This window comes from Dendrobates tinctorius, unplaced genomic scaffold (assembly GCF_039654945.1).
Source record: "Dendrobates tinctorius isolate UK_male_01 unplaced genomic scaffold, ASM3965494v1 ptg000159l, whole genome shotgun sequence".
NCBI classification, from domain to species: domain Eukaryota; kingdom Metazoa; phylum Chordata; class Amphibia; order Anura; family Dendrobatidae; genus Dendrobates; species Dendrobates tinctorius.
Window position 1 is genome coordinate 10,867,688 of NW_027361826.1, and position 22,201 is coordinate 10,889,888.

At 41.1% G+C, this 22,201-nt stretch overlaps 1 protein-coding gene across 3 annotated transcripts in view; it reads right to left on the bottom strand.

The window, feature by feature from the left end:
* Nucleotides 1-246: 246 nt before the first annotated feature.
* The window catches only part of MAFF (MAF bZIP transcription factor F), a 42,364-nt gene continuing 20,409 nt past the window's right edge, over nucleotides 247-22,201 (bottom strand). For 2 of the 3 annotated variants that reach the window (XM_073549512.1, XM_073549514.1), the window contains exons 2-3: nucleotides 19,136-19,195; nucleotides 247-5,637 (exon numbers count right to left, since the gene is read on the bottom strand). In XM_073549512.1, coding sequence (XP_073405613.1) covers nucleotides 5,227-5,637; nucleotides 19,136-19,171 — 447 coding nt within the window. In that variant the 5' untranslated portion in view covers nucleotides 19,172-19,195 and the 3' untranslated portion in view covers nucleotides 247-5,226. The remainder of the gene's footprint in view (nucleotides 5,638-19,135; nucleotides 19,196-22,201) is intronic. The other variant, XM_073549513.1, reaches the window with a different exon arrangement.

A 22,201-nucleotide genomic window follows, 5' to 3' on the forward strand; every position in this document is an offset into this window, starting at 1 on the left:
TGCTCTTCTGATCCCTCGGGCACTACCCTTCTGTATTCTTACTTTATACCGTGCAGCAAAAGCTCTCTTTTTTTCATAATAGGAGTCAATGGCAGATCTATCCAGTTTGGGTTCTAAATACGGAATGTACATACCAGAAACAAAGAATAAAAGAACAGATGCAAATAATAAAGTACTATACTACATAAACAGACGTAAAGAACTATACTATATAAACAGATATAAACTTCAGAGGCAAATACACAATTTACATGAAAAAAAGGCTTTATTCGAACAATATAAAATACACTTATAAAGGGACTTTAAAATGCTTCAGAAAAATAAATAGCATTCACTATATTTATATACACACATATATTAGATATATGAAAATGTTCAATACATGTGACTCATAATACAGAATAAGTACTGTGCACGTGTATCTGACCCACACACAGATACTACACCTGAAATATGCCACACACCTCAGCTGGTAAAAAAGATCGATAAAGAAGGTGGGTAACCACTGAATAAGCCATGGACGGGTAGCCAACACTCAGAATCTTAGAAGCTAAAAGGGATCAACAATTGGATTAGTCAACCCTCCTCTCACCAAGGTAAGCCACATCTGCTGGTCGAATCCTCCATAGCACAGCAGCTGGAATTGGCAGGGTGGAATAAGGTACGGTATATCCACTATATAGGCACATTTTTTATTTTTTTTTATTTTTTTTGGCGGAGGGGATATGCCAGGAGATTCCTTTCTTAAAAAAAAAAAAAAAAAAAATAGCCTAAAAGACCATGTTACCAAAGCTGTCTGAAAACAGTGAATTAATTAAATTATAGGGCTGTAGGCTAGCTATGGCAAATGATGGTGTCATAGCTATTAGTAAAGGGTATCTGTCACCAGGTTTCTACTGTATGATATAGGAGCATAGTCCTGGATTCTAGCAATGTATTGTACTGGGCTTCTTGCTGTTATTTTGATAAAATCCATGTTTTATCTGTTGCAGATCTAGTTCTCTGAATGCCGAGTTCTGTATAACCCCGCCCACACCACTGATTAGCAGCTTTCCGCCTATGCACAGTGTACAGCTGCCAATCAGTAGTGAGAGCGGGGTTATACACAGCTCATCAACATGGAGGTCTACTTGGCAGGAGGTTTCCTAGTTCTCTAGTGATAATCTCCTGCTGATAAAATGCTGATTTTATCTAAACTACACTAAGCAACCCAGCAAGTGACACATTGATAGAATCAGGGTCTCTGTCTCTACATTATGCTAGTCTCAGATTAGGTGGCAAAAACCTGGTGACAGATTCCTTTTAAAGGACTTGTCCAAATGAATTGTTCCGTCTTCTAATAGTAAATGAAAAAAATGCACCAATTGGATGGAAGAGATCTGCAGGTCTGCCAGTTGGGTGATAAAAGTGATCTTAAAAGAGCCTTCTGGGATTAGAAAGATGAAAGGCCCGGTTCTTTTTTTTTCCCCCAGACATTCCACCACATTTGTCCATAGACTCTGCCGAGTATCTGCAGTGAAGTGGACTGTAGGATTAGAACAGTCTATGAACAAGAGCAGCGGAGACAGAACATTTATTTTCCAATCTCAGACAACCCATCTAACGTTTTTTGCAGCCTCTGATGAACCCCCTGACCGACAGCCAACAACAGAACCCTTGATATGAGTGAGCCTCTAAAGTTCCTGTGCATTGCTCAGTAGGTTACCGATCCCATTCATCAGGTATAAAGTATCTGATTCTTATTATTAATAATAATACCTATAGCATGATGTAAATAAAGGTTCAAAGTGTCTGGACTTGTGCCTGTCACTTACATTGGAATTTACGAATCCCGCTAATTATACGCTCAAGTAATAATGCTATCATTTTCAATAACCATTAACAGAAATCAATCATCCTATGAGACATAGCAAACATTTAAAATAAGCATTTCCCACCCTTTACCCTAAATTCTTTAAAATAAAAATATATAAATATGCAGAAAAATAAACGTCTCAAACATAAATAAGAAAGCAAATAAGGGCAACCGGGATACTCAGAGAGAAATGGCCTGGAAAACTGAGGTCTGTGACTCGCCCCTTCCCTCCCCAGATATTGTGAATTCTCTGTCCCATATTTTGTCAAACTGATTTTTCTTTTATTGAGCAGCTAATAAAGTATTTTTTTTTATTTTTCATAGTTTCTCCTGAAGATTGGAGCAGACCCACCTCGCCGTAAGTAAGGTTACATACAGGAGCGGGGTTCTTGTCATATGCCCGAAACTGGCCACTTTAAAACTTACAGTAATTCTATAGCGTGATGTCCAAAAGACATTAAAGTACCTTGCACCAGGATCAGCACGAGTCCCTCAATCAGGACACTACGGGACCTCACAAGCATCAATGATTGGGTTCCTGGTGGAGATTGCTTCCAGCGCTCAGGGTCCTATAGGATCTTGGGTCCACCTTCTTACTGTTCACTTGTCTCTGAATCCCTTCCTACTTTCTGCAAAAGTCACCTCTTATTCCTGCGTTCTTATCCAAACATTCATTAAGTCGCTTCTGACAACAGTCACTGTTGCAGGGGCCGTAAGAAGTACATGTTACATTTTAGATTTTTTATCAATCATATTATATATATTATAAAATATATATAAAAAAAAAAACAACAAAACTAAATATATATTTTATAATATTTTTATATATAAAAAAAATATACTTATATATTATACTTATACATTTTTTTTTCAGTTGATCCTCATTTTGTCCAGCACCCAAGCTGAAAATAATACGGTAAAGAGGAATGATGCCGAAAATGGAGATTAACCCAACCCTTCAAAGGCTGCTTTTCAATGTTCGGTTATTACAACCATAGGGCCAATAGCCTCTATCACAAAATCAATTCAATGTATTTAAGTAAAGGATCTGTCCCGATCAGTATCAACTTTCCTAGCTTTGAATTTAAACATCTGGCTTTCCAAACCGATTACCAGGGAAGGACCCCGAAACACTGCTTCTACTTCTTATAGTGCCTCTACTTCAATTCCTGTCTCCAAGAGGTTTAAGGCCCCTAGACACATTAGACTAAAGTCAGTCTGACCTGATGAGATCTGGGGCCTTCCAACAGATTATGTTGGAAGAGAGTCTGATGATCTGGACTGGAGTGGATGGTCGCTTTAGGGCATGCACACATGTTGAGTATTTGCAGCCGTTTTTTCTGCAGCAAAACTCAGAGTGCCGTCAGGAAAATATGCAGCGTAAATTAAGAGCGTTTATGACGCGCTTTTGATGTGTTTTTTTCCTCTTTAAACTGGTGAAAAATGATACTAAAAGGACCGACAAGCTGAAAATTTGAAAAAACAAAACAAAAACGCTTTACTGGTTCAAATTTGCAAAGAAGATAAAAATAAGCCGCGTGTGCATGAAATTTAAGAAATCTTAATCACTTTTGGTGGTGCGGTAAAACGCTGTGTTTTTTTAACTCGGCAAAAACAGAAAGTTAAAATAAAAAAGCTTAAAAAAAATGTGAATAAGTACTTATTCTCCCTTGAGAGAACCACTGCCAGAAGAGTCCGGCCGCAGCTCTCTCGTAGAGAACACAGGAGGGTCTATGGAGAAGTCGGGACAGATACTGTAGCTGTCAGCTATCTCATGTGTATGGAGGCCTTTAGCGTAGCGAGATGTAAAGCATGCTACATATCTTGCTTGACACTATGAGGAGGATGTATCAAAACAACTGCACCAGAATTCTGGTGCAACTTGAGACAAAAAAAAAAGTGTCTTGCATCAGATTTATTAAGCATTTTGGACACTTTGTCTACCATGTCCCACAGGGCAAACAGCCTAATAAGCAACAATGTGTGCCAAAACTGCACCAAAAATTTGGTGCAAATTTTTGAAATAAAGTAATCCAATTAATAGGCGATGTAAACTAAAAATATCTAAAATTACGCCAGATTTATCAAACAGCAGAAACAATTATGATAAATCGAGTGCATTTTAAAACTGTCTAAAAATGAAAGTTCCTGTACATGGTAGGGAAAAGTTGGCCGAACTGACTATTTCTGCGGGAGAGACCAACTCTCTCCCGAGAGATGGAAAATGAAGAATTGGGCAGTCTAAATTTCAACACTGATCCTCTTGGAGGTGTCCATCAGTAGACAATGCCTCTCTATTAAAAATGCACAAACACTTGGAGAAAGTGAGCATGGATTTGGATGGGGAAGTGGGGAGAAATGGCGGTCAGCCAATTGAGCTTTCGGCTGACAGCTATGGAAGGTGAACAGCGTTTCACTTGTTGGCTGTTTTCGTCTGAGCAGGTTTTAATAAGTTTTCTATCTCTACGGTGAAAGTAATAAGTTCTTCTGCTGTGTTCTGGTTCAAGATATGAAAACATTGATATTTACGTCCAACTCTGCCTCTTAAGACAGAGAATTCAATAGACGCAGGGCACATTAGAAACTTTTATCACATAATCAATCTTTTCCCTTCATTTAACTTTCTCAATTCTACAATATTTTCCTTCCTCTCTGACTTGCCAAAATTCCCCTTTCACATTCGAGTTTCCTACATCCTGTTTTCTTTTCCCGTTTCACATTCACTTTACCTTTGCACGTCGCCTCTTTTTTAAAAAAACTTTCAACTAGTTTTTTACTTTTTTTCTTGGACCAAGATCCTATGGATCGGAAATTCGGAAGTAAACTCCACAAGTAACCAGCAAGTCCTGTATACAGAATCATTTGTCATAAATAGGAGGTACTTTCTTATTTAAGAAAAACAAACAAAACATTGCATGTAAGTGGTTTCCTAAAGTAAACCTGTCATATAGATAATCTGTAGCATTTTATTAGAATAAATATTGTGAAAATAAATTAAATATTAACTTAATGTTATATAACGACTTTGGGTTTATAGATCCTCTCAGAGACGGAATGTTAAATATTTCCTATTAATAACATCGATAAGATTTTGCATTAGCTAAACGACCAGTACAAAATATAATCAAAATTATAGTCAACATATTTTGTGGCAGGTTTACTTTAAGACAAAACCCCCTACTTTCCTTAACTAAAATTAGTTGCAGACTTATGGAACCAACATCATCTTTTTGGAAGTGACAAGTTCGCATCAGTAGCCTCATGCTGATGAATATCCAAGTCTTTGGGAAACTGCTATCTGGTGCGTGGTTTGTAGGTTTTGACAAGGTGAGATGGGATTCGGGTTCTCAAGCAATGTTTTATTGCCTGTGTTAAGAGTAAGAATTCCCAGAGGACTTCACAATGGTGATTACGCTGGTGGCAGCCACTTTAGCTGGAGTGACAGAGCCTCTGGACACCGAGTGGGCAAAGTTTTGTAGAGCCTCGTACTTGGCCCTCAACGCATCCAGTTCCAGTTTAATGGTGGAATTCTCCTGTGCCAACTTCTCTACTTCTTGTTGTAGGTCATTCTTCTGCTTCTCCAGTTCCTCCTTCTGCGACACACGTTTCACACGGCAGCTGGCAGCATAGCCCCTATTCTTTAGGGTCCTCCTCCGTTGTTTTAGCCGGACTACCTCTTCCTTCGATAAACCACGTAAGTGGTGATTCAGCTCCCGCACAGACATGGACATTAATTCATCGTCTGAGAGCACTGGCGTATTCTCTCCCATTTCTCTTTTTACCTAGAAGGCAAGAATAATAAGTGTTTACATTTTATTTAAGGACTTTATATTCTGTAATACAATGAAAGAGAGAAGCTTCTAACAAAGTATACAAATGAAATCAAACTAGGTTCAGTAGAACCAGAGAACAGATGGTTGTCAGTGGAAAAGCAGTGAAAAGTTCACAGCATACAACGATCATGGGTCACGTTCAAAGAACCATGTACAGTAGTTTAATATAGAAATACAAGCACCATAAAGGTCTCCTTTTTATAAATTTAAGGGTCTAGCTTTATTCACAGAATAAGCCATAAATATATGGTAGATGTGGATCTCACCAACCTGCATCTATTGAGAGAATGCGGTCAGTAGAAAAGAGTTCATATGTATAAGAATCCCAACCACCTCTCCATTCACATCAAGCAACCCGGCCCATTGTTAAGACAGAGGCTGGTCCTAATGATAGAAACATCATCTAGTTAAGATTTAATGGATATCCTGTGGCTAGGGCAGCACAGTAGCTCAGTGGTTAATACTGCAGCCTTGAGGCGCTGGGGTGCTGGGTTAAAATCCCACTGAGGACATCTGCAAGGAGTTTGTATGTTCTCCCTGTGTTTGCATGGGTTTCCTTAGGGTTCTCCAGTTTCCTCCCACACTCCAAAGACATACTGATAGGGAATCTAGATGCCAATTAGGTCTGTGGAATTAATGGTGCTATAGAAGTGAGTACGGTAAATCACATAAATATACAGTGGGGCAAAAAAGTATTTAGTCAGTCAGCAATAGTGCAAGTTCCACCACTTAAAAAGATGAGAGGCGTCTGTAATTTACATCATAGGTAGACCTCAACTATGGGAGACAAACTGAGAAAAAAAAATCCAGAAAATCACATTGTCTGTTTTTTTTTTCCTTTTATTTGCATATTATGGTGGAAAATAAGTATTTGGTCAGAAACAAGCAATCAAGATTTCTGGCTCTCACAGACCTGTAACTTCTTCTTTAAGAGTCTCCCCTTTCCTCCACTCATTACCTGTAGTAATGGCACCTGTTTAAACTTGTTATCAGTATAAAAAGACACCTGTGCACACCCTCAAACAGTCTGACTCCAAACTCCACTATGGTGAAGACCAAAGAGCTGTCAAAGGACACCAGAAACAAAATTGTAGCCCTGCACCAGGCTGGGAAGACTGAATCTGCAATAGCCAACCAGCTTGGAGTGAAGAAATCAACTGTGGGAGCAATAATTAGAAAATGGAAGACATACAAGACCACTGATAATCTCCCTCGATCTGGAGCTCCACGCAAAATCCCACCCCGTGGGGTCAGAATGATCACAAGAACGGTGAGCAAAAATCCCAGAACCACGCGGGGGGACCTAGTGAATGAACTGCAGAGAGCTGGGACCAATGTAACAAGGCCTACCATAAGTAACACACTACGCCACCATGGACTCAGATCCTGCAGTGCCAGACGTGTCCCACTGCTTAAGCCTGTACATGTCCGGGCCCGTCTGAAGTTTGCTAGAGAGCATTTGGATGATCCAGAGGAGTTTTGGGAGAATGTCCTATGGTCTGATGAAACCAAACTGGAACTGTTTGGTAGAAACACAACTTGTCGTGTTTGGAGGAAAAAATACTGAGTTGCATCCATCAAACACCATACCTACTGTAAAGCATGGTGGTGGAAACATCATGCTTTGGGGCTGTTTCTCTGCGAAGGGGCCAGGACGACTGATCCGGGTACATGAAAGACTGAATGGGGCCATGTATCGTGAGATTTTGAGTGCAAACCTCCTTCCATCAGCAAGGGCATTGATGATGAAACGTGGCTGGGTCTTTCAACATGACAATGATCCAAAGCACACCGCCAGGGCAACGAAGGAGTGGCTTCGTAAGAAGCATTTCAAGGTCCTGGAGTGGCCTAGCCAGTCTCCAGATCTCAACCCTATAGAAAACCTTTGGAGGGAGTTGAAAGTCCGTGTTGCCAAGCGAAAAGCCAAAAACATCACTGCTCTAGAGGAGATCTGCATGGAGGAATGGGCCAACATACCAACAACAGTGTGTGGCAACCTTGTGAAGACTTACAGAAAACGTTTGACCTCTGTCATTGCCAACAAAGGATATATCACAAAGTATTGAGATTAAATTTTGTTTCTGACCAAATACTTATTTTCCACCATAATATGCAAATAAAAGGAAAAAAAAAACAGACAATGTGATTTTCTGGATTTTTTTTTCTCAGTTTGTCTCCCATAGTTGAGGTCTACCTATGATGTAAATTACAGACGCCTCTCATCTTTTTAAGTGGTGGAACTTGCACTATTGCTGACTGACTAAATACTTTTTTGCCCCACTGTACCATAAATCTTTTAAGATGAGAATAACCCCTTTAATTTATAGTAATAACAGGCATTGCAAGAAATTTCCTAAAAGTAGACATCCTTAGAATAGACCATGTGACTTTGGGGGTAACACTAATCAACTGAATGGGAAGAGCTGCAGTAACGGGAGGATATGCATCTACTGTACTGAGGCACCACTGTATTTAAAAAAAATAAAAAATCATGGACATCATCTCATCAGTATGTGCAGTATGTTTTGCGTTAATCATTGCTGGGGTCCCTCTGGTGGAACTTGCAATAAACCAACAATCAAATATTGACAGTCTATTTTTTGCACAAATATTTATGAAAAATTGCATTTACTTATTTTTTCAATTAAAACCTTTTATCATCGGTATTTGAAAAAGGATTTAGACAAACTTCTCTAATACAGGCATCTTAAATGTATCACAGTTTAAACTACTTAGGGTTTCATTTTCGTACACCTTAGGGTATGTGCACACGGTGAGGATTCTGCTACGGTGTACAGCACCATTCTAATCAATGTAAAACAAAAAACACTGCACATGCTGCGGATTTTTCAGAGCAGATTTGCTGCGGATTTGAATCCGCAGCATGTCAATTCTTTGTGCGGAATCCGCAGCGTTTTTACACCTGCTCCATTATTTAATCCGCAGGTGTAAAAACGCAGGCGAAATCCACACAAAATCTGCAGGAAATCTGCACTAAATCCGCAGATAAAACGCAGGTCATTTTACCTGCGGCTTTAGCAAAATCTGCGTGGAAAAATCCGCAACGTGTGCAAATACCCTTACTGTCACTTTTAGTGTATGTGCACACATTTGGTTTTTGGTGCAGGAAAAAAATATGCTGCAAACACTCGAATGTTGGCTGAAAAAAACAAAATGTAAAATATGCGCCTTTTTATTTCCTTTTAGTCACCCTTCATTAGCATTGGTAAAGAAAACACTGAAAAATGATGAAAAATCGACATGGTGCGGATCTGAAAAACTGCTTTGACGGTTCAAATCCTCAAGGAAAAAATAGGCAGTGTGTGCATTAGATTTCAAAAATCTCACTCACTTTGGTGGTGTTGTAAAGAGCAGTGTTTTTAATCCTTGTAAAACACGCTGGAAAACAAAAAGAAAAGAAAAAACCCGCAGCAAAAAAACAAAACAAAACAAAAACCCAGCATGTGTACAAGCTCTTAAGGGCCCGTTACACATACCAATATAACGTCACTGGTTTTGTGACACAGCAGCGATATTGCTAGCGATATCGCTGTGTCTGATACTTGCCTCCGACCGGCTCCCCCGCTGATCGCTGATCGCGCGAGAACGGCCTGGGCCGTTTCTCGTCGTCAGCTTCCTGCTGTGGCGATGAGCGCCGCGTAGACGCGGGCGGGAGGACGTCCTCATTGCCTCGTCTGACAGGTAAGTAGCGACCGCCGCTATGTCGCTGGTGAGATCTGCCTGTGTGGCAGCTCACTAGCGACCACTTAGCGATGTACCAGCGATCCTGACCGCGTCACATCGTTGTCAGGAATCGCTGGTGCATCGCTAAGTGTGACAGTACCTTTACTTACACTTGTATCTTTCTAATCTAAAAAACTAATTACACTCATAGGAGGGAACTAATCACAAATGCCTGTACACCACTTTTCTGGTGTGAAAAAAAAAACAAAAAATGCTAAATTGTGTCAGAGTAGCCAAAGATTTAGTACAATTTAGTATATTTCAAGTGGCGACACATCGACAGTCTGAATGTGAGCCAAATGTAGTAAAAAGACCTGCATCCTTTAAGCAATATAATGTGTTCCCATGTCTGTTCTTGACATGAATTCTTTTCTACAGTCATTACATTGACGACCACTTGTTTATTTCTGGCAACTATGTGACGGCTGTGACAATCTTCTGACTTCTAATCACATGAGTTTGCAATTCATGGCATGTACTGCATCACATGCAGGTAATTTTCTTGCTCCTACTCTCACATGACTTCATCACTAGCAGTGTCAGGACTTATCAGAAGAATCTCTGGCCGGCACAGTCAGGAGAGGATCCCTGTCCAAGAATAATAGATGGGCCCTTTGCCGTCCAATAGCTCATAATAAGGCACAATTCCACCTACTTTGGGGGTGGAAATGACCCTCTCTTTCCCATTCAACTCTTGTGCGGCCACATAGGTTGCATCAATGATTTGTCCACCCCGATATGAAACATTACATTGGGTCTTACAAGTATAGGCATACTATCTGCACTTGTTACTTTACGGCTACAAAAGTTTTTGTGCTTTTAGCAATAATATGAGATTTCCAATAAAACAAAGGTATTAATTACAACACATTGTGTGTTATGTATCTGTTTTTTCCGCAAAATATTCAGGTTACAGTAAGTTTAATAAACGATTTGCAGTTTATACGTTTGGGTCTTAACTTTTTTATTTTTCTGTCAATATGGCCGTGTGAGGGCTTTTTTTTTTTTTTGCAGGACGAATTGCACTTTTGAACGACACCATTGATTTTACCATATAATGTACTGGAAAACGGAAACAAAATTCCAAGTGCGGCGAAAATGCAAAAAAAGTGCAATTCCTCAATAGTTTTTTTTATTTTTACCATGTTCACTAAATGCTAAAACTGACCTCCAGGTCATTACGAGTTTGCAGATACCAAGCATGTATATGTTATTTTTTTTATTTAAGTGGTGGGGGAAAAAAAAAAAAAAAAAAACGAAAGTTTGTGAAGAGACAAAAAAAAAAAAAAAGGCTCCATTTTCCAAGGTCGGGAGTTTATGAATATTGCAAAACCAAATATGTGTATTTTTGTTTTAATTTTTAATAGGGCAATGGGGGGTGATTTGAACTTTTAACTTTTTTAAATATGTTTTTAAAAACATTTTATTTTTTTCAACACTCTTTACTAGCTTCATTCTCCTTAGCAGACTTGAAGCTGCGATCTTTTGATCGCTTGTGCTACACATAGCAGGGATTCAGTATGCAAAATAGAAGAAAAGATCATGCTATTGCAGACATTACATAGACCAGGACATCCCTCAAAAATTGCTGAAAAGCAAAAAAGAAAATTGGCCCTGTAGGTTGCCAACAGGCCTACACAGCAACATTAAAGGAGCTGCAGGAGTTTCTGGCAAGTACAGTGTGTCCGTAAAGTCATGGTGCACTTTTGACCAGTCCATGGAAAGCAATAAAAAAAACGATAGAAATGTGAAATCTGCTCCAAATAAAAGAAAAACTCTCCCAGTTTCATACCTATTCAGTGCAGTTCAATGTGGGCTCCATTTGTTGCCCTACACACATCCAAACGATAGTAAAGTTCTTGCTACACACGGGTAAGGACGTCTCGTGTAACAGAGTGAATAACGTCTGTGATTCTCTATTTTAAGTGATTAATGTCATTGATACATTCATTGTACACGTTGCTTCATATAACCCGAAAAATAAAAGTCTAAGGGCGTCAGATCCTGGGATCGTTATATACTTTCCTTTGACTGGTCAAAAGTGCACCATGACTTTACAGACACACTGTACTTGTTGTGCACTGTATGTAACAGCAATCTCCCAAATTCTTCATATGTTTGGCCTGGGGGACAGGGTGGCAAGTTGGAAGCCTTTTCTTACAAAGAAAAACATCCAAGCCTGGCTATTGTTAGCCAAAATCTACATCAAGTCTACAAAGACATGTAGGAAAATGTGTTCTGGTCTGATGAGACCAAGGTTGAACATTTTGGCCATAAGTCTAAAAGGTAAATTTGATGCAAAGCCAACATTGCACTTCACCTAAAGAACACAATACCCACACTGAAGCATGGTGGAGGCTGAATTATACTTTGGCGATTTCTTTTTTCAGCTATAACTGGCATCTTAGTCAAGTAGAAGGGAATTATGAACACTTCCAATTATCAGTCAATTTTGCAACAAAACCTTTATTCCTCTGCTAAAAAGCTGAAGAGGAATTTAACATTTCAGCACGACAAGGACCCAAAGCAAACCTCCAAATGAGCAAAAGAATGGCTACGCCAGAAAAAAATCAGGAGTATGGAATGGCCCAGGCAGTGCCCAGACCAGAATCCAACTGAAAATATGAGGATTACCTGAAGAATCGGAGCGCTACTGCATGGAAGAGTGGGTAAAGATTGACAATTGTAGATGTGCCATGCTGATAGATTTCTACTAAAAAAGACTTTGAAAAGGGCAGTTTATTTTCTACTGAACTGTAAAGATTATGTGTGGAAATATTCTGAAATTATTATTCTTGGTACAATTTTTAACATGACAAAAAGCTGACATTTTAACAAGGTTGTGTACACTTTTTATATCCACTGTACTAAAACAGACATGGAAGGTCAGCAAACATGTTCTCCTTAAAAGGATATTCCAGTTCTAGAAAGGATTAGAATGATGGATTAATATATATACTGTAAATATTAATCCAATTAATATACAAAAGACTCAAATTGGGTTCAAATAAAAATGAAAAAGGCACAATACTCACTGCGCCGCTCTCATTCTAAACGCTGGTAATTCCCTTGCGGGTTTCTAGTACTGTTGCAGCAATGATGTTCTGACTCTAGAACATGTGGACAAGATTGGCACATTGCATTGCTGTGGCCAGTGAGCGACTGCAATGGTCTCATGACTGTAATTCAGGAAGCCATTGCTGCAGCAGGAGGTAGACATCAGTGGGGGATGAGCCAATGTTAGAATTGGAGGTGAAAGGTGCAGACTGCTTCTTTCATTTTAACACATTCTGAACTTTTTGTTAAAAAAAATGATGCTGTTAGCCAACCCTTTTAAAGTTGATGAGCAGCTTTAAGATCTAATTGGAAGCAGCCTAAAAGTACACAGAGTGGGCTGTATAGAACAGTATAAACAATGAAAGGGACAAAAGGCTCGATGCATCAAAGCGTTCATTCCAGAATCGCATTGTAAAAGCTTTGAAATGTTTCAAAAGTTAGGCGCAACTTGGAAGTGCTCCTAAATTTTGGGGCAGTTTCTCCCAGTTCTGACAAAATTTAAGGAGCTGGGACGGGAAAGGGTTGTGGCCTCAAAGGCTCAAGTAGGACTTGTGGTGATGCGCACAATGAAGTGCATGTCGCCCGTCCGACACTCCTGATGATGTACGCCTCTTCATGAATCAGGAGTGTTATACTCTAGCACACCCCTCATCAAGACTGGTGATGACATTGCTGGTCTTGATGAATCCAGCCCATAGTGTTTGTTCTATGACATGGCTATCTCAAACAACTCACGAAAACTGACTAAAGCCCCCATTACACACTGCGATATCGCTAGCAATATCGCTGTAAAGGCACCGATTTTGTGACGTTGCAGCGATATTGCTAGCGATATCACTGTGTCTGATACTTACCTCCGACCGGCTCCCCCGCTGGTTATCGCTGATAGCACGAGAAGCTCCTGGACCATTCCTCGTCGGTCACTTCCTGCGGCGCTTCCTGTGGCGCGTGGAGCCGGGCGGGAGGACGCAGGATCGCCGCGTCTGACAGGTAAGTAGCGACCCCCGTCCCCAGCGATGTCGCTGGTGAGATCTGCCTGTGTGGCAGCTCACTAGCGACCACCTAGCGATGCACCAGCGATCCTGACCGCGTCATATCGCTGGTCGGGATCGCTGGTGCATCGCTAGGTGTAACGGTACCCTAAAGGTGAACCTCCATAAATTATGTCCAATCCCAAGTACGACCTTGAAAATTATCTGATATGTGACATAGTAGAAAATCAATGTTGGGTTTTCAACATTGCTTGAAAGATTAGGAACAAGGACTGTGTTCCTTGGAGAACAGTGCCAGTGTCTGCTCTTGCAGCTTAGCCCTATTGATTAGAATTCTAGACACAATCCACGACCAAGAGCAAAGCCGTTTGTGAGAAAAACAAAAAGCCGACCTTCTGCCTAATCTCAAGCCAGCCTTTATCTGCGAGTCCCATTCCCAAATAAGTTGTGTGACAATAGAGTAATCTCAAAGTCGCTAACTATGATGAGTGCACGTGTTATGACCTCGTGGGCAGGGTCATAGCCGACTTGCTGAAACGTGTAAATTACACTTTTTACGCTTTCATTGCTGATGAGAGACAATACGCAACACTTGCGCCACTCCATGATAAGAGACAGGAATGCAACCTGTGCCTCCACACCCACGAGTCCTTGACATACCTTATAATTAAAGATCATTCACATGCCCTGCCCATGTAAAAAGAAACTAGATAAAAGAGTGAGATAAGGCACCGAGCTGGCACCGGCGTCAATAGTCACAGAGGAGCTTCTGTGATGGGGTTTTGAGGGTTGTTCGCATGTAACAATAGGCAGGGTTTGCCAAAATCGTCTCATTTCCTGACATTCTACTCGGGGTGTTGGCAGCTCATAGAAAAAAAAAGGACTTCAGAGGGATTTCATCATTTGTGTTCGTAAACCGAGGCTTTTTCTATCTCTATATTGCATTACTGCAATTTGTGCTTTAAGTTGACGACAGATAAAGGTATTTTTACACTGCTATAAAAATGACATCCGTATATGTTCATCTTCCGATGTCCTTTTATAGTTTCTATACAGATATCATCTGCATTCACTTTACAAAGACATTGCATTACTGGTAGTGATCACAGGTCACATTCCATGGTGTAGCCCAGAGCTGTATTCACAATTCTGCTGGCTGTCATTGAAAATAGTAAACAAGCTTGTGGGCAGACACATCTTGGCATCAGATAACTGGGCTTAGCCTGGTGTAAAGGTTACAAAATCACCAGTCACTGATCCAGGAAGGAATACTGGGAGATTTCCCCACTGAATTCTGCAGAACTGTGAGCGATACAGACTGTATTATATGATACATAATGCAATACATTTACTCATGTCATTCTTTGTACTTTATACAGGTAAAACAGAGCCCTATTTCCCTTGAGGGGTTTGTACAGGGCAATGATTAGCCTCGCTCATTACGGTTATTTTGTCTTTGTTGCCCATAGCAACCAGAGCTCTGCTTTCACTTTACCTCAGCAGTGTAAGAAATGAGGCCCAACATCTCCCTCCTGCCAATCGACCGCCGATCCGTGGCATCTAACTGGCCTTAAACAGCCTGAACGCTTGATGTGCACAGAACGATTGTTAATAGGATTGCTCTGTGCCCATAGAACATCATGTTCTCGCCAGCACATCCTCTATTTACATGGCACGATGTGCTGCAGATAGTGAGAATTTTTAAGCCTGCTTAAAAATCATTGCAGCCATTTTGATGGGCTGATAAGACAGGAAACCTGGGCAGCACGGCGGAACATTGGTTAGCACTGGGGTCCTTGCATTGTTGGGTTCAAATCCCACCAAGGACAACATCTGCAAGGAGATTGTATGTTCTCCCCGTGTTTACGTGGGTTTCCTCCGTGTTCTCCGGTTTCCTCCCACATTCCAAAGACATACTGATAGGGAGTATAGATTATGAGCCCCATCGGGGACAGCAATGATAATGTCTGTAAAGCGCTGCAGAATTATTGGCGCTATATAAGTGCGCTAAATAAATAAATTCCTACAAACGCTCATTCCCCAATGACCGACTTGTCTAAGTGGGCCAATAGCGTCTTGTCTTCAAATAAGAGGGAGAATGTTTAAAGAATTTGGCAACTTGAGATTCAGCTTACAGGGTCTTTTATATGGGTCAATAATCAGTTGAACGACCGAATTACTCCACTATAGTTCTTTTTTTGTGACACTGACCTCTATGACTTGTGCTTGCATTGCCGAGCACCTACATATGTGGCATGAAATTTAGAGACGGAGTGGTGGCATTACCTTTTTTGCCCCTTGACTTTAATGGGGACACTCTGGTAGAGATTAGAAATGGGAGAATTGATACACAGGACCCCGATCCAGTAGCCAGGTCAGTAAACTGTGACCTTTGGGCATGAGTCATGCAAACGGCCACTTACCTCCTGGCATTCCCAGCTCTTCTTTTGATTAGCTCGCTAGCGCAAAGTCATCAATAATGATTGATGCACCCACAACGTCGACCCAGCCTGGCTAATCAAAAGAGCGATTCACATGGGTCCTTCCTATGACAATGAATTACTGACTGGGTCTCTCGATTGGGGTCCTGTGAATTCATTTTCCTATCTACAGGGTGGGCCATTTACTGTATATACTTGAGTATAAGCTGAGATTTTCAGCCCATTTTTTTAGGCGGAAAGTGCCCCACAGGTCTTCCCTCTCCCCCTGTCCATCTCTCTTCCCCGGGGGTCTTTCTTACCCCCTCCAACACAGCAGCAGCGGTGGAGCAGCACAATCCTGGCATGTATTGAGGTAGCGGCGTGCCGGTACTGTATGGAGCAAGCGGTAGCCGTACGGCAGGAGGGGGTTGCGGGCGGCCTGAGTCCCAGAGCTAGCGGCATGCTGGTAACTTATGGAGCAAGTGGTAGCTGTACGGCAGGTGGAAGTTGGTGTGGCCTGTATTTTCACTGCGCACACTGTTATGAGCTCATTTTCTGCTCCACCAGTTGAGAGTTCTCCTTCCGTTCTCCCTCTGGTGGTGACAGGAGGTAGTGAGGTTGGTTTAATTGGTAGTGATCTGCCACCTGGTGAGGAGGATAACGATTGGATCTCTGGAGTATCAGACTGGATATAAGACAGCCGACGCCCTATCCTGGTGCTGGTGATTCAGTCTGCTTCTCAGGTCTTGGACTCAGCTCTCTTCCAGTCTTCTCAAGTTAAGTTTGTTTTTGCTAATGTTCACACTTGCTCTTGTTGGTCAATTCAGTTTTTTGTGTGGTCTGCCAGCCCGGCTGGGCTGTGCCGAATTTCCACTCTTATTTATCTGTATTTGCCAATTTGCTTTTTTTTGTCCCTTATTAGATTGGCCTCTTTTTGCTCTGTCTCAGAATATTTCAGAGTGCTGATATAGTGGGAGAAGTCTAGGGACTTCAGGGTTAATTTTGCTATCAGATGTGTTGGACATTATTTTTGGTAGTGTTTTTGGCAGATTGCAGACAGTGTCTTTCATTTCCTGTCCTTTCTAGTTCGTTTGGCCCCATAGTTTGCTCAGCCTATTTTCCTGCCTTTGTATGTGTTTTCATCTTGTTTCACCGTCAATTCATGTGGAGGGCTGTCTTTCCTTTGGGGTCTGCTCTGGGGCAGTTAGTTTTCCTCTTTTCCTGCTTTAGGCTTATTTAGCTCTCCGGTTATGACGAGGCGTCTAGGACCAACGTAGGAACGCTCCACGACTGCTGCTAGTTGCGTGGTTAGAATCAGGGATCTGCAGTCTGCATAGTTACCAACCTCTCTGGTTTTCTGAGACTTAGCTTGTGTTGTTTTTTTTCCTCGGCGACCCATTCATAACAGCACACTTCACTTTTGGTCCCGCTCATTATGGCTTATGAATATTCGTGACGTCACCAGAAGTGAAGCGTGCAGCACTGAAAATATAGGCCGCCCGCAACCTCCACCTGCTGTACAGCTTCCGCTTGCTCCATAAGTTACCGCCACACTGCTACCTCTGGAACTCAGGCCTCCCGCAACCTCCACCTGCCGTACCGCTTGCTCCATAAGATACAGGCACGCCGCTATCTCCGGGACTTAATACATGCCAAGATTGCGCAGCTCCGCTGCTGCTGCTGTGAAGGAGGGGATAAAAAACACCCCAGGGGAAGAGAAACGGACCGGGAGAGAGGGGAGACAGAATGCTTGCCTACATGACTGCTATTGCTGCTTCAGTATGACGCTGCTGTGAAGAAGTGGGTAGGAAACAGCCCTGTGGGAGACTCGGGGACTGACGGGGAGAGAGGAGACTCGCGGACCCAGTAGCTGCTGCATCTCCCCCCCTCGGCTTATACTCAAGTCAATAAGTTTTCCCTTTTTTTTTTTCTAAGGTAAAATTAGGTACCTCGGCTTATACTTGGGTCGGCTTATACTCGAGTATATACGGTATATGGATACGCCTGGGTGGGCCATTTATATGGATTCACCTAAATAAAATGGGAATGGTTGGTGATATCAACTTCCTGCTTGTGGCACATTAGTATATGGGAGGGGGAAAACTTTTCAACATGGGTGGTGACCATGGTGGCCATTTTGAAGTTGGCCATTTTGGATCCAACTTTATAAATGGCCCAACCAGGTGTATCTAAAGAAATGGCCCACCCTGCATAAAAAACAGCCAACCTCTGAAACCCCCAAAGATTACAAGAACAAAGGGGCTCAGGTTCTGTTATACTTTCTCAGTGAACAAGGCTGTTCTGTACAATAGGTAACAGAGGACATGTATGAAGGTTTTATACGATCCTGGCAGTATGACTCGTACCGATCAAGAAATGGTTGCATATTATCATTTTTTATAATGGAAAGTCTAAGTTACTATGGAAAACTATTACGGTACATCTGTAGCCAAAATAGCTCAATTCTGAAATGACTTTATAAAATGGTTCTCTGGACCAGGACCAAAAGCGCTTCGCTAAAGTGGCTGTCATTAGGACCAGCCAACAATATGAGAACGATGGATGTCCGACACTTTGATATCTGCCTTGGTGGAGCTGGATGTAAATGATGTATCATGTGAAACACTGAATTGTATCAGCGATTGAGGAATGTAATTTACTGCTCATTCATTTGCTCATCTAGTGGGTGCTGGGCGTCTGACCTAAGCAATCTTATACCCATGACCTATCCTAGCGATAGGTAATAGTTTATTCATGGACCACCCTTTAAAGGATCGTTGCGTTCAAAATGGCTGAAATGTATTTTCTGAATTAAGACTTTGTCCAATTCATATTACAATACAGGGGACATTCATTATGTGTGGAGGAAAGAAGGAATCTAAAAAGAAAAGGGTTCTTTACAGTTACAGCAGTCAAACTGTGGAATGTCCTACTGCAAGAGGTAGTAATGGCAGACATTATAACAGCATTTCAAAAAGGGCTGGAGGATTTCCTCACAACAAATGGCATTGTGGGTTATACAAAATCTTGCGTTAGAGAAAGTGTAACTGGTGGTGAAAGCAAGGTTGAACTTGGTGGACTTATGTTTTTATTCAACCTATGTAACTATGTAATAGAACTGAGAAAACAAAAAGTCATTTGTATTTAATTATTTATTTTACCATTTTTTACTGATGGGGAAAGAAAAATACAAAGTAAAAGATACATTTCAACTAAATGCACTAAATGCAGTACCTTCAATGCTTTGGCTGACAGTCCATCAGACGACATTGTCACCTGGGGATCACAACCTGTCTGGAGAAATGAACAATGTTAATACCATAACTATAAAGAAAACATTGCCTAAAGAACAGGGATATTCCTGTAATGAAAGACAATAATTCCAAATTGGATTTAAAGGGGACCTCTGCCCATCACATTAACAATATATATTATTAGTAAATCAGAAGTAGATCAGAAGCCAATGTTTTATATATAATGATATTTATCTCTTATATTGCTGGGCCAAGTTTGTGTAAACGTTACTCTGGGAATTGCAGCTATTCTGGTTAGCAATGTTACATTTTAGGTGGAAATCCAACCAAAGAATACATACATCAAATCTTTAAAATATAACCTCCATATGCAGAGGCCCTGACAGAATAAGAGCACAGAATTCCTGTGCTACATAACAATAATGCTAGCTGTCGGGTTCTCATATTAAAGACGGACCTGTCATGTGCCCAAATAATGGAGTTAAATAAATTGTTAAAATCTCGGAGCTCCCCTAATTCTTCCGTTGTTTTCCTTTATGCACTGCGTTGCACCATTGCAGAGATATTCACTTTTCTTCTGGAGTGCAGTATGTGAAATCTCTAGTTTGCAGGCCAACTGAGCGTCTCTTCAGAGTCTTCTATGGGGGCGTGTGCCATCATTACTCCCTCCCAGACCCTGCCAATCACAGCTCGCCATCTGATCAGTCTCAGAGGCTGCAGAGCGTTGATAGGCAGCATCTGGAAGGGAGGGGTGAAAGCACTTGCAGCAAGACAAGACTGAGAAATCAAACAGTTGTACAAGTGATGCAGCGCAAAACAGGGATTTAACTCAATTTAAGTGACAGATCCTCTTTAATTACCCGTGGCTAGGCCAAACAGAAACAACTGTGTAGGTAGAAATGAAAAAACCTCATTCCACAAATTCTATATATAAACATTTGTAGGGCAAGGATTTCTGTTACTGCTATATTGGTCATGTTGAACAAAGGAGTGGTGGAACTGCAGGTCAGGTTTACAAACAACCATGAGTCACAGCAGCAGATATGTTTTCACAATCATGGATTTCGACACAGAACTTCATATACTCCATATCTATTAATATTCGCTGTCGTTTTTCCACTTCTGCATGTCAAGTGGAACTCACATGGTACAGATGTGCTCTTAGTCACCTTATCTTTTATCCATTTTTTAATTTTTTTGTCCATCTTACATTACTCATCTCGGAATCTCGCGAGCAAGTGAGAAGGAAGAAAAAAGGTAAGAAAGGACACATTTGTACAAGCCACAAGTCAAAAAGCTAATATTTACCACAACTTTGCAACTTAGACAACCAAGATCTATGGAGACAAAACCTTGTTTGATCACCAACCACTTCCTTGTAGTCCACTATGTTTTGTTCCTACTTGAAAAGACCGTTGGGGAAAAAAGCACAAATGGAGTCCATATGAATTCCATTTGTCTCATGGTACTCTACAACTCAGTCTCAATCTTCCGTTTCGAGTGATTCAGGTGGAACACCCAACTGAAGGGCCAAGTGTGAATGGTCCCTATTAAGTTTAGCCCTTCTCTCCAAACCAGTTTTCCCTTATCTTTGAACACCCCTTTATCAGTTTTATTCTGTAGAAAAATTGGTGAAGATGGGACAGCAAGGGGTTGTCTGGTCTTCTGATAGAAGTATACAGGCATTCTATGTGACTTCAGACTTCTGAAACCTGACAGTGTGCGATGCGCAAGCTGCCAGGATTCACCGATATTACCAGTGAGAGCAGACGTACATGCAGACTAGACGTGCTTGGCTTCTCTCAAGTCACTGGTATTGAACAAAGCCAGGCACATCTAGTCGGGATGTGGCCAGACGTATCGCATACTTGCGGTCATTTGACCGGCCACTGTCACCAGCAATACGGTGACTCCTGAATGTGGTGGTGTGTACTGCATGCTACCAGGATTTAGAAGTAGGTCATCCTAAATAAATACAAAGTGAAGCACGCCACTTGGCAATAAATATTAGGTGATTCCTTTGGGGAAGATACCGCAACAATGAGACTATACCCTCAGGAGGAGCTTTCAGGACAGTACTTTTATACATGCAACATTATCTGGACTCTGTTAACAAGGAGAGCTTCCAACCACTAAAGATGATATACGCAATCTCACTTCCTTAAAATGTCACCTGCATGGCGTGAGCTTCCCCATTGTAAGTTATGTAATAAAGGAGACCTACACAAATTACCAGAATAAAAGGAAATGCAGATAGAAAGGAACAATTATTCAATATAAACTTATCCAGCTAAATATTAGAAAAAAAGATTGTAAATGACATTATCTAGCTACCATCTAGTCACATCCCCCAGCGAGAAAGCTCAGCACAATCATGAGCAGTAAAAAGCCTGCTCTGTGTGTATAGGTGCGTACACATCTTCAAAAGCTGCTCACTTTCTTCAAAACCACATTACACAAGGACATTCAGTTACATGCGTTCTCAATGAGAAGGGAGAAATAAGCCAGTGCCAGACATGCTGAAATACAAGCCCGGTACATCTCGATGGGGGAACCAACACTAGGTTCTGTGATCCTTGTGGCACCTTATGTGTACATAATACAGGACCACACTCAATGTGATTTTTTTATCATCCACACTGAACAAAACCATGTTTTTAGAAGCACTTCTGTTAGGACAGAAAATTGAAAGCTGAAAACAGTGGACACAAAGTCAAAATGGAACTTTACATGTGTTATTAAAGAGGACCTGGCACCAGATCAGAAGTGGCCAGATTTTGCGCTTATTTTATTCTTGCTGCTCCCGTGTATTCCGTTTTTGTTTTTTTTTTAAGTTACTATACAGTTCCAGTGTTAGGGGCCTTTTTATCAAGGGGACATCGTTCACACGGTAATAATTCAAAGCAGCTTAAACACACCAAAGAATTCCGTGAGAAGCATCCCAATGGTAAAGACTACAAAAATTAGCACTAATTACAAAGTTGTCCATATCGGTAGAACCGTATAGTGAATTTAGTAAAAGATAAAAAAACAACCACAATGAAAT